The sequence below is a fragment of the Schistocerca cancellata genome, chromosome 5, assembly GCF_023864275.1.
Source record: "Schistocerca cancellata isolate TAMUIC-IGC-003103 chromosome 5, iqSchCanc2.1, whole genome shotgun sequence".
Taxonomy (NCBI): domain Eukaryota; kingdom Metazoa; phylum Arthropoda; class Insecta; order Orthoptera; family Acrididae; genus Schistocerca; species Schistocerca cancellata.
In genome coordinates, this window is record NC_064630.1 from 200953553 (window position 1) to 200967525 (window position 13973).

Sequence of the window (13973 nt, forward strand, 5' to 3'; positions counted from 1 at the left end):
TGCTGTGACAGTAACCCGTGAATTTTTCTAGAGGGCCCGTAGAGGCTGTGGCCGTTAATGTTGACCATAAAGACCTTGCTGTTATCACTGAAATAAATAATATGCGTATTTAAATATTTCTATAAGAATATTTATATCTGGTAATTAAGTACAGTTTCAAATACTGAAATTTATTCCTGAAACACAAATTAATTATAACAGGTACACATGTACGCTAACTACGTAAAGCGACTTATGAAAATCTGTGTCGGACAGGGACTCTAACTCTGCTTGTCGGGAGCAGTGACCTTGCCGCTTGTGCTGCCTGAGCACGCTCCCCAGATTGCCCGCGATAAATCTGGGTTCGAGTCCCGACCGGGCAGAAATTTGCAAATGTCCCTATAGGTAGTGCATCTATACATGTTACATTTAAGTTAAATTTCAAGAATAAGTTTCTGTAAGAGCTTAAATAAACAGGAGAAGAAGATTCTAGAATCATTTGAAAATAGAGTCCTACAGAGAGACGTTTATAAAAATTAAGCGAACAGAAAAGCACGATGTGAAGGAATACTGAACAGGGCAGACGAGGGCAAATGTTAATCCAATAACCTCGCTTCGAGGAGGAGAATGTTGGTAGGATTTGAAGTATGATAGGCGGGATTACGTTAGGTTAATACTGGACGGAGCGATCAAGAAGAAGCATTCTAGATAGAGAAGATGATTAAAAAACGGAAAATCAATTTGAAAATGCTGCGAGCAAAAGGTGCTACGAGAAGATTTTTATTGATGCATGCAGCTCTTGGCGGTGCAGAAGACTTTCTAGTATATATATGTATAGTCTTACAGAAAAAATAAACAGGACCTTTTAGTGGGAAATTTTATATAGTTAAATTCTGTACTGTGATACGTTTTCACTGGCGGAACGATTTTCGAGTAATTTTTTTTGAATAATTTGAAAACTATGGCCTGTAGGGAAAACATTTCCCAGTACAAAATGTAAATACATTAAATGTCCTACAAAAACGTCCTGTTCATTTTTTTCTGTAGGGCTAATAATGAGCGAGAAAATATAAAAATCTAGCGCGTAGTTTTTGAAGGCACTGCAGGTTGCATGACACAGACAGGAGAGGGCAGCTGAATGACCCAGTATATATATATATATATATATATATATATATATATATATATATGTGTGTGGGTGTGTGTGTGTGAGAGTGTGGGTGTGTATTATTATTCGATGATGATAGCCGGTACATATGCTACTCTTCTCGAAGGGCACTAAGGGCCCACCAAGCTGTGTGTCCTCATCTGACATTATAATCAAGTGTCAACTTGCATATGTCTACAAGGCAGAGTCACTGATGCGAAGCTCTAGATACTAGACACTCTACATCACCAGCTATGCTGATCTTGCAGGCCAAATATTGCCGATGAAAATTATTTCCGCCATAGGGATTCTAACAGGCAACCTCCGGGGCTAGCAAGGCTGCTAATGCGTTCGTTGGTGATGCCTGTTACGGAGGTGATGGAAACAGTGCGGAGAAAGAAAAAGAGAAAAAAAAAACACTCCGTCTTCAGGTCACAAATGCCCCATCGGGACCATCCGACCGCCGCGTCATCCGCATTGGAGGACGCGGACAGGAGGGTCGTGGGGTCAGCACACCTCACTCCCGGCCGTTAGGATGGTATTCGTGACCGAAGCCGCTACTATTCGGTCGAGTAGCTCCTCAATTGGCATCACGAGGCTGAGTGCACCCCGAAAATGGCAACAGCACATGGCGGCCTGGATGGTGACCCATCCAAGTGCCGTTCACGCCCGACGGCGCTCAACTTCGGTGATCTCACGGGAACCGGTGTATCCACTGCGGTAAGGCTGTTGCCGAAAGAAAAAGAGGGGCGCCATAATTTGAAATCTCCTCAACAATCACTTATTATGGTCTCCAGAGACGTACCGCTGTCGTATTTCAGAAATACGGGTGTCAGCAACGACCGTGGTCTACACGAAAGCATCGGCGTGGCATCAATTTTGAGCAATGACAGGAACCAGGAAGTACGCCTACTGGAAGGAATGTGAGAACGCTGTCCACTGCGGATGAGCGGCCGACAGTGGGAGAGTGGTGGAGCAGCAGGTGGCAGCAAGTGGGGGCGCCATGCCGGCCGTGTCGCCGCCTGCGGCAGAGGCGCGCATCCGGCCCGCGGCTCCGGCCTTGCGGCGGCCGGCCTTGGCGCCGGCGCTGTCGCATCCGCCCACAGCTTCCCCGATTTTGTGTCAAGCAGCTCCTCTCCATTGTGTCCACATACCGTCGCCTCTTCCGCTCTCTACACCCGCTTACCTGTCAAGGACCCGTACAGAACGACAGCAACAACGGCCACTACTGACAACCGTTCCACACCAATTTCCGACAGCCCCCCTTGTGCAGGGGCAGAAATTTTCCGTAACACAGCCTCTTCCCCTTTCAGTGTTCCATACACGAATTAAACTCGGGAAGAAGGACTGTTGCAGAGCCTCCGAGTGAGCCCGAATTTCACTAATTTTACCATCATGGTCTTTTCGTGAGATATGCAGGGTGGTCCATTCATAGTGACCGGGCCAAATATCTCACGAAATAAGCATCACACGAAAAAACTACGAAGAACGAAACTCGTCTAGCTTGAAGTGGGAAACCAGATGGCGCTATGATTGGCCCGCTAGATGGCGCTGCCATAGGTCAAACGGATATCACCTGCGTTTTTTTTTTTTTAAGGAACTCCCATTTTTATTACATAACCGTGTAGTACGTAAAGAATTATGAATGTTTTAGTTGGACCAATTTTTTCGCTTTGTGATAAACGGCGCTGTAATAGTCACAAACGTATAAGTACGTGGTATCACGTAACATTCCGCCAGTGCGGACGGTATTTGCTTCGTGATACATTACCCGTGTTAAAATGGACCGTTTACCAATTGCGGAAAAGGTCGATATCGTGTTGATGTATGGCTATTGTGATCAAAATGCCCAACGGGCGTGTGCTATGCATACTGCTCGGTATCCTGGACGACATCATCCTAGTGTCCGGACAGTTCGCCGGATAGTTACGTTATTTAAGGAAACAGGAAGTGTTCAGCCACATGTGAAACGTCAACCACGACCTGCAACAAATGATGATGCCCAAGAAGGTGTTTTAGCTCCTGTCGCGGCTAATGCGCACATCAGTAGCAGACAAAGTGCGCGAGAATAGGGAACCTCAAAAACGTCGGTGTTGAGAATGCTACATCAACATCGATTGCACCCCTACCACATTTCTATGCGCCAGGAATTACATGGCGACGACTTTGAACGTCGTGTACAGTTCTGCCATTGGGCACAAGATAAATTGCGGGACGGTGACAGATTTTTTGCACGCGTTCTATTTAGCGACGAAGTGTCATCCACCAACAGCTGTAACGTAAACCGGCGTAATATGCACTATTGGGCAACGGAAAATCCACGATGGCTGCGACAAGTGGAACATCAGCGACCTTGGCGGGTTAATGTGTGGTGCGGCATTATGGGAGGAAGGATAATTGGCCCCATTTTATCGATGGCAATCTAAATGGCGCAATGTATGCTGATTTCCTACGTAATGTTCTACCGATGTTACTACAAGATGTTTCACTGCATGACAGAATGGCTATGTACTTCCAACATGATGGGTGTCCGGCACATAGCTCGCGTGCGGTTGAAGCGGTACTGAATAGCATATTTCATGACAGGTGGATTGGTCGTCGAAGCACCATAGCATGGCCCGCACGTTCACCGGATCTGACGTCCCCGGATTTCCTTCTGTGGGGAAAGGTGAAGGATATTTGCTATCGTGATCGACCGACAAAGCCTGACAACATGCGTCAGCGCATTGTCAATGCATGTGCGAACATTACGGAAGGCGAACTACTCTCTGTTGAGAGGAATGTCGTTACACGTATTGCCAAATGCATTGAGGTTGACGGACATCATTTTGAGCATTTATTGCGTTAATGTGGTATTTACAGGTAATCACGCAGTAACAGCCCAAAAATGGTTCAAATGGCTCTGGGCACTATGTGACTTAACTTCTGAGGTCATCAGTCGCCTAGAACTTAGAATTAATTAAACCTAACTAACCTAAGGACATCACACACATCCGTGCCCGAGGCATGATTCGAACCTGCGACCGTAGCGGTCGCTCGGTTCCAGACTGCAGCGCCTAGAACCGCACGGCCACTACGGCTGGCGCAGTAACAGCATTCGTTCTCAGAAATGATAAGTTCACATAGGTACATGTATCACATTCGAACAACCGAAATAAAATGTATTACGTACCTACGTTCTGTATTTTAATTTAAAAAACCTACCTGTTACCAACTGTTCGCCTAAAATTGTGAGACATATGTTTGTGACTATTACAGCGCCATCTATCACAAAGCGAAAAAAGTGGTCCAACTAAAACATTCAAAACATTCATATTTATTTACGTACTAAACGAATATGTAATAAAAAAGGGGGTTCCTATTTAAAAAACCGCAGTTGATATCCGTTTGACCTATGGTAGGGCCATCTAGCGGGCCAACCATAGCGCCATATGGTTTCCCCCTTCAAGCTAGACAAGTTTCCTTCTTTGTAGTTTTTCGTTTGGCGCTTATTTCGTGAGATATTTGGCCCGGTCACGATCAATGGACCACCCTGTATGTAAGAGTTACAGATACATCGGTTCATTCTTCTAGTAATGCACGCTCTCTGAACCTTAACAGTAAATCCCACTGCGATGCAGAACGCCTCTCTCGTAGCGCCTGCCAATGGAGTTCGCTGAGAATCTCTGTGACAATTTGCGATTACTTGCCTGTCCTGTTACGAAACACGTTGCTCTTCCTTGCATCTTCTAAACTGTCCCTTTAATTCCCACCTGGTAAGTGCCCCTGACTGACGAGCAATACTCGAATATCAGTCGAAGAAGGGCATTGTTCGCAACTTGCGTCGTAGATGTACCACACTTCCTGATGATTCTTCCAATGACTCTCAGCCTGTTCTCTCGATTAGCTTTAGTTCGTTCTTCCATTCCAAGTCGCTACGAACGCATACCCTTCGAAGTCGCGCGAAGAATTACGCTGGAGTTTAAGGAAGGTAAATGAAGCTATCGCCAACCCAAAGATGCCAGACACGACACCTCCTGGCAGATCAAAACTGTGTGCTGGACCGAGATGCGAACACGAGATCGTTGCCTTTCGCAGGGAAGCGCTCTACCGACTGAGTTACCAAGCATGAATAACGACCTGTCCTCACAGCTTTACTTCCGCCAGTACCTCAGAGCGCTTGCCCACAAAGGGAAAGATCGCGAGTTCGAGTCTCGGTCCCACTCACAGTTTTAATCTGTCACGAAGTTTCACATCAGCGCACTCTCTACTGCAGAGTGAAAATTTCATTCTGGAAACAGCCCTCAGGCTGTAGCTAAGCCACGTCTCTGCAATATCATTTCTTCCGGAAGTGCTAGTCTTGCAAGCTTCGCAGGAGAGCTTCTGTGAAGTTCGGAAGGTAGGAGACAACTAGCGGAATTAAAGATGTAAGACGTGCTTTGGTAGCTCAGTTGATAGAGCACTTGCCCGTGAAAGGCAGACGCCCCGAGTTCGAGGCTCGGCCCGCTTTACAGTTTTAGTCTGCCAGGAAGTTTCAGTCTAAAGTTGACTTGAACACCACCGTCCTTCATTATAGTTGGCTCGGCGTAAGTTAATGTTTGACACTTGCAGTTCCCTGGGCGCGACAGCTACACGGGCCAACCTGGAACCAATCACGTTAACGCGATTTTGTTAACGTCTCTATGGCAACGCCTCAGTGTTGTCACAGCTCTGTAGGCGGTTATTTTTTAAGCCCGCAGCCGTTAGCGCTTTGCAGTTGAAAGTTGCCAACAGCGACCTTCTTCCGTCGCCTAGACTACAGGCATGATACTATTGCTGTATACTATGCAGTCATTTGTAGAGATTCCTCCATATTTTTTTCTTCTCTTTATGGACCTCTCCCCTTCTCCTTCAGTCCATCTTGATCTCACCGTAAATCGTCATCGTATGCGTTAGCACTCGGATAAATTAACTACATTGTTTAGAACTAAAAATTCTTAATGAGAAGTTAAACAGTCCTTTAAAATTACCTTAATGATTTAAAACTCACCTTCATAAATTAAGATGCCTCTTGAAATAACAAGATACGTCGTGGAACATTAACAATCCTCTCAGAAACTTGAACCTCCTACGACATGTGACTTACATAGGTACTTATCATACAAATATCGTACATTAAATGAGGAGAGTAAAGTGTTTACAAAAACACACATTATTTTTTATATTGAACACACATCATTACAGCTAACAAAAATTAAAAATAAGAAAAATTACTGGCTAATCCACAAAAAAGTTTTGTGTTATGTGGAAATCGTTACATTTAACGAAAGGTGAAAAATAAAGTTGAATGTAAAACTGTTATCTAAGTTTATTAAATTATGTTTCTGCCTGACAGATTTTAGATTACTATTTTAAGACCAACTTCATTATTATTTTTGTTAAATGTAACAATTTCCATGTAATATGAGAATACTTCATTTTTAATCGTTGGCAACTGTCACGATTTTTTGTGTAACGTAGAAGTAATACTTTCCTCTATAAGTCTTTCTCACCATTTTATCTGTCTTCTGCGTCTGTGACACCTGTGTAAGTCGGATGCTATTTTATGTGTGCTGTGCGCCTGATGGTGGTATAAGAAGTCGAAAGTCAGTTCGTGGTGTAATGAAAATGTCTTGCAGACCATCAGGGAAGTGCTTTCCTATTTAATTTCACTAAATATTAATCTTAATTGAACCTATCTACAAAGCCTGAGGAATACGAGTAGTTTACGGCAAAACAATGAACGTTCATGGAGAATGTGCCATTTGGATGTGAATGAGAAAGGACAAGCTGATATCGTTCAAAAGTGAAATACAAGTAAGAATCTGTATAGCGAGGAACACATTTAAATCTAAGAATCCACATACGCAAACACTGCAATACAAAAGACAAAATAACATCGATATTTACGAAAAACGCGTAGAAGTCAATATTAATATAAAGTCTGAAATATTAATAAAATACGCTCTGATGTGACAGCGAGAAACTCTTCAAGACTGTCTGAATAAATCCGAAGTTGAACGCACATGCAGACAATGAAGAGAGCCTTATTGGCTTTGCAAGTGTTGTGGCAAATTGTCGGATCGTATTTGAGGAGTCATTGTTTATGCAACCATTGTTCGGGTCTCAACGTTTAGTCTCAATTCTCTGTGAGTATTGGCGGGATGGTTTCTACATCTACATCTACATTTGAACTCCAGATATCACTGTACGTTTCTTTAACACCTGTCTTCTCTCCGGTCCGTTCCCTTAGTTGAGTGGTCAGCGTCTCTGACTGCTATGCAGTCGGCTCCGGTTCGGTTGCCGGCCGGCTCGGAGATTTTCTTCACTCGGGGACTGGCGGTTTGTTGTCCTTGTTATCAATTCATCATCATCAACGCGTAAGTTGTTCAATGTGGTGTCAGCTGAAAAGACTTGCAATTCGGCGTCGAACTTTTCCAGGTGGTGACTCCCAGCCATCATTGCAATACGATCATTTTATTTCATTTGTCGTGCCTCTGGTTTTATTCAGATCGTCATAACTTCCTCTCGTTTATATCAGAGTAGAAGCTATCACCAAAAGGGAACACAGTGTACCAGAATCGTTTCTCCCTCCCTTTCGGCCTCCTTTCCGCAGGTTCTGATCCCTTCGAAGATGGCTATCGTAAAGACAGGTTATCTTTGACCCTCTATATATGCACATATCTTTCTGAATTACGCCATGACTGTCATTAGACGGACTGGGAGCTCCTTAGCTCGTATTGGAACGTGAGCCTCGGGAAGTCTGAAAGTATGGATCTCCACAATCGGCACAATTTCATGGGGTGTGGCCGAGGGTACTTCTGGTACCAAAAGCTGATACCTTCCCTCCCACCCCCCACCCCCCTCTCTGCTCTATACGCGAATGGCGCATAGGAAGAATTAGTGTTGATAAGCCTCAGTATTGGCTTTAATTTCTCTAACTTTCTCGTCGTGGTCATTACGTGACATGCTATGTGGGAGAACGCAATACGTTGTCCGACTCTTCCCGAACGTACTCTCTCGAAATTTCAACAGTAAACCTCTCCGTGACGCACAATACCTCTCTTGTAGCGACTGGTAATGGAGGTTGCTGAGCATTCGGTAATGCTCTCCCGCAGACTAAACGATCCCGTGAATAAACGCGCCGCTCTTCGTTGGATCTTCTCTGTCTCTTCTATCACTCCAACTTCTTAAGGATCCCATATTCATAAACAATACTCAAGAATCAATCGAACAAACGCCTTATAAGTTACTTGCTTCGTGGATGAGTCTCATTTCCGTAAAATTCTTCCTATGAATCTCAGTGTGGCATTTCCTTTTCCTACTATTTGTTTTATGAGATGAATCCAGGTCGCTCTGAATAGACTAAATATTTTACGGTAGATACTGCTTCCAGCAGTTTCTGAACAACTGTGTAGATGTACAGTAGTTGCTTCTTCTCCTATGTAAGAGCAATATGCTGCAATTATGTTTGTTCAGGATCAACTGCCAGAGTCTGTACCATTCATCAATCCTCTGCGGATCATTCTGCATATCGATACTGTCTTCTGGCTTTGTTACACACAAACCCATCATCTGCGATCAGTCTTAAAGATCATTCGACGCTTTCTACTAGATCATTTATATATACCGCAAACAATAAAGATCGTATCACACTTCCTTGGGGTACTCCGGAAGTTACATTAACATCTGCCGATTGTGTCTCGTTAACAGCGCGGGGCTGAGTACTAGCTACAAGGAAGTCTTTAAACAAGTCGCAAATCTGGACCGATACTCGATAAATTCCTATTTTTCTTCACAAAGCGGCAGAGCGGGACGGTGTCAAATGCCTTTTTGAAGTTAAGGAACACGGCATCAAACTAAGTGCCGTTTCTACAGCGCTACGGTCTCGTGGAAGAACAGAGCGATCTGAGTTTCCCAAGATCTCGCATTGCGGAATCCATGTTGATTTTTATGGGAGATTTTCGATCTCCAGGAAAGTCATAGTTCTTGAGCATAAAACATGTTCTCCAGTTCGACAACAGATTGACGTCAACGATATAGATCTATAATTGTGTGCTTCCGTCGTGCGGCCCTTCCTGAGAGCAGGAGTGAGCTTCGCTTTGCCCCCAATCGCTAGAAACCTTTCGTTGCTCCAGCGGTCTACGATAAACTGCATCGCATAATCTTTGTAGTATGTTACGGGGTCCGCAGCTCGTGGTCAAGCGGTAGCGTTCTCGCTTCCCGCGCTCGGGTTCGATTCCCGGCGGGGTCAGGGATTTTCTCTGCCTCGTGATGACTGGGTGTTGTGTGATGTCCTTAGGTTAGTTAGGTTTAAGTAGCTCTAAGTTCTAGGGGACTGATGACCATAGATGTTAAGTCCCATAGTGCTCAGAGCCATTTGAAACTTTTTTTTTGTATCTTATGGTATTTCATCTGGTCACGATATCTTTCCACTGTTAAGCTATGATAGTTGCTTTTCTGTTCGTCGATCGGTTATCTCAACATCTGATATTTCGACGTTCCTAAAGTGATTAACTGTTCAGCACTAATGAGTTTGCTAAGGATGGTTATTTAACACGGTCAGAGAAATGTGAAATAGCAAACAAACTCTCTCAGATGATGACGGCCATAAATTTATAGGTCGCTGATTGCGGCAAGCGCAAACGTTTGCAATCTGTGCAACGTTGTATTGGAAGGCGATAGCGAAGAGACCGCTTATTTTACAATTCCGCTCGTTAAATTTGTAACTGATATATCTTACTGAACCGGAATAACGCCCCCCTGAAACGTTTACAAACTAAATTCAAACATATTTTACTGCGCAGTATAATTAAGTGCAAAACGAATCTTTCGACGTAGGAAGCAGGTCCTGGCGTATGATTTACGACTGCACGATTGGCCGGTGCTCCTATCTGTCCGCGGCCAAACCAGTGCGGCCCTCGTAAGTGCCAAAGAGCAGAACACAACGGACGGAGCAATTCCTGTTCGGAAAATGATTTACAGACTGAAATGGCCAGGTCCACGCTTTTTAGTCCGTGGCGCAGTGAGTGCTAATTACTCGGCGGCGCCTCACAGACCTGTCCGGTCCGCAACGGCGCTGATCCAGACCGAGTCCGGCCAGCAGGCAGGCAGGCGGGCCGGCGGTTATCGCGCGGCGCTTCTTGTGCCTTCCTAGAAGGAGAACAGCGTAGCCGCTGGCTTACCGTTACCGCCGCGGGCGGCAGGCGTCCACTAACCTGCAAAGCAGACAGAAAACAAAACATCAGTCACACGCCGCACAAGAAACTGGACAGGCAGCAGCAACAACACACAGCCACAATACCCTGGTCGCTTTACCAGTCATGCACCGCCCAAAAGAATCTGATTGTTCGCTAACGTTGGAAATTACTGGTATTTACTGCTCTCTGAAACGTAACTTAGTCACCTATTCAGGGTCGACGCCTGTGCCACCAGCTTCGACCTATACTACTTCGCATTGTAAGGAGTGTGTCAGAACTCTCCATTACTCTGATTAAATACAATACGGGCTATTAAAATTGCTACACCAAGAAGAAATGCAAATGATACATTATATTCATTGGACAAATATATTATACTAGAACTGACATGTAATTACATTTTCACGCAATTTGGGTGCATAGATCCTGAGAAATCAGTACCCAGAACTACCACTTCTGGCCGTAATAGCTGCCTTGATACGCCTGGGCATTGAGTCAAACAGAGATTGGATGGCGTGTACAGGCACAGCTGCCCATGCAGCTTCAACGCGATACCACAGTTCATCGAGAGTAGCGACTGGTGTATTGTGACGAGCCAGTTGCTCGGCCACCATTGACCAGACGTTTTCAGTTGGTGAGAGATCTGGAGAATTTGCTGGCCAGGGCAGCAGTCGAACATTTTCTGTATCCAGAAAGGCCCGAACAGGACCTGCAACATGCGATCGTGCATTATCCTGCTGAAATGTAGGGTTTCGGAGGGATCGAATGAATGGTAGAGCCACGGGTCGTAACACATGTGAAATGTAACGTCCACTGTTCAAAGTGCCGTCAGTGCGAACAAAAGGCGACCGAGACGTGTAACCAGTGGCACCCCATACCATCACGCCGGGTGATACGCCAGTATGTGCGATGACGAATACACGCTTCCAATGTGCGTTCACCGCGATGTCACCAAACACGGATGCGACCATCATGACGCTGTAAACAGAAACTGGATTCATCCGAAAAAATGACTTTTTGCCATTCGTGCACCCAGGTTCGTTGTTGACTACAACATCGCAGGCGCTCCTGTCTGTGATGCAGCGTCAAGGGTAACCGCAGCCATGGTCTCCGAGCTGATAGTCCATACTGCTGCAAACTTCGTCGAACTGTTCGTGCAGATGGTTGTTGTCTTGCAAACGTCCCCATCTGTTGACTCAGGGATCGAGACGTGGCTGCACGATCCGTTACAGCCATGCCTGTCATCTCGGCTGCTAGTGATACGAGGCCGTTGGGATCCAGCACGACGTTCCGTACTACCCTCCTGAACACACCAATTCCATATTCTGCTAACGGTCATTGGATCTCGACCAACGCGAGCAGCAATGTCGCGATACGATAAACCGCAATCGCGATAGGCTACAATCCGACCTTTATTAAAGTCGGAAACGTGATGGTACGCATTTCTCCTCCTTACACGAGGTATCACAACAACGTTTCACCAGGCAACTGCTGTTTGTGTATGAGAAATCGGTTGGAAACTTTCCTCATGTCAGCACGTTGTAGGTGTCGCCACCGGCGCCAACCTTGTGTGAATGCTCTGAAAAGCTAATCATTTGCATATCACAGCATCTTCTTCCCGTCGGTTAAATTTCGCGTCTGTGGGACGTCCTCTTCGTGATGTAGCAATTTTAATGGCCAGTAGTGTATTACAGAGTATCGAAAACAATATAGCCAACTTAAGGCTATTCTTTTCCCCTATGGAAATAAATAAGCACTCACATATTGATAGTAGCAATCTGAGGGCGAAACATGGGAGCGCGATTCTAAGCATTGTTGTGAGACGAGGTCTGTCTGCGAGAGTAAAATTTCAGTAGTGCTGGTCGAGAACTCGGAGACAGAAGACGTGTCACACTGCCCTCACGTCGCTGATGTCACATCTTACCACACTCAAGGCCTAATTTCATTTATATGCCCAGGAGAGATTTAAATTGCTTGACTACGCATGAAGATGGAATTCAAAGTAAAATTCGCAAGCATAGCGTAAAGCGCAATTGCATGGTTAGGCTCGTGATTGTTGGTCCGAGTTTGCAATAATCCCATCTTTTTCTTGTCTGTTAAAGAAGTCTCCTTATCCTGCAAATAATAATAACTATTCTCCTCATCTAATTCATTAATATGCTGTGGTTATTAAATGTTAAGGTAACTTTGTAATTGAAATAATTTGTTAACCTGGCACTCAGCCATTATTGATACTTGTAAGGTAATTGTTAGGCATTTCGCCATTATTAAGACTTATCAAACTACACTCCTGGAAATGGAAAAAAGAACACATTGACACCGGTGTGTCAGATCCACCATACTTGCTCCGGACACTGCGAGAGGGCTGTACAAGCAATGATCACACGCACGGCACAGCGGACACACCAGGAACCGCGGTGTTGGCCGTCGAATGGCGCTAGCTGCGCAGCATTTGTGCACCGCCGCCGTCAGTGTCAGCCAGTTTGCCGTGGCATACGGAGCTCCATCGCAGTCTTTAACACTGGTAGCATGCCGCGACAGCGTGGACGTGAACCGTATGTGCAGTTGACGGACTTTGAGCGAGGGCGTATAGTGGGCATGCGGGAGGCCGGGTGGACGTACCGCCGAATTGCTCAACACGTGGGGCGTGAGGTCTCCACAGTACATCGATGTTGTCGCCAGTGGTCGGCGGAAGGTGCACGTGCCCGTCGACCTGGGACCGGACCGCAGCGACGCACGGATGCACGCCAAGACCGTAGGATCCTACGCAGTGCCGTAGGGGACCGCACCGCCACTTCCCAGCAAATTAGGGACACTGTTGCTCCTGGGGTATCGGCGAGGACCATTCGCAACCGTCTCCATGAAGCTGGGCTACGGTCCCGCACACCGTTAGGCCGTCTTCCGCTCACGCTCCAACATCGTGCAGCCCGCCTCCAGTGGTGTCGCGACAGGCATGAATGGAGGGACGAATGGAGACGTGTCGTCTTCAGCGATGAGAGTCGCTTCTGCCTTGGTGCCAATGATGGTCGTATGCGTGTTTGGCGCCGTGCAGGTGAGCGCCACAATCAGGACTGCATACGACCGAGGCACACAGGGCCAACACCCGGCATCATGGTGTGGGGAGCGATCTCCTACACTGGCCGTACACCACTGGTGATCGTCGAGGGGACACTGAATAGTGCACGGTACATCCAAACCGTCATCGAACCCATCGTTCTACCATTCCTAGACCGGCAAGGGAACTTGCTGTTCCAACAGGACAATGCACGTCCGCATGTATCCCGTGCCACCCAGCGTGCTCTAGAAGGTGTAAGTCAACTACCCTGGCCAGCAAGATCTCCGGATCTGTCCCCCATTGAGCATGTTTGGGACTGGATGAAGCGTCGTCTCACGCGGTCTGCACGTCCAGCACGAACGCTGGTCCAACTGCGGCGCCAGGTGGAAATGACATGGCAAGCCGTTCCACAGGACTACATCCAGCATCTCTACGATCGTCTCCATGGGAGAATAGCAGCCTGCATTGCTGCGAAAGGTGGATATACACTGTACTAGTGCCGACATTGTGCATGCTCTGTTGCCTGTGTCTATGTGCCTGTGGTTCTGTCAGTGTGATCATGTGATGTATCTGACCCCAGGAATGTGTCAATAAA

General features: G+C 46.2%; 1 protein-coding gene across 1 annotated transcript in view; it reads right to left on the minus strand.

Moving 5' to 3' along the window:
- Positions 1 to 13973, minus strand: part of LOC126188445 (WAS/WASL-interacting protein family member 2-like) — a 64195-nt gene that overhangs the window by 45195 nt on the left and 5027 nt on the right. Inside the window, exon 2 of the mRNA XM_049930049.1 lies at positions 10164 to 10341. Coding sequence (XP_049786006.1) covers positions 10164 to 10341 — 178 coding nt within the window. The remainder of the gene's footprint in view (positions 1 to 10163; positions 10342 to 13973) is intronic.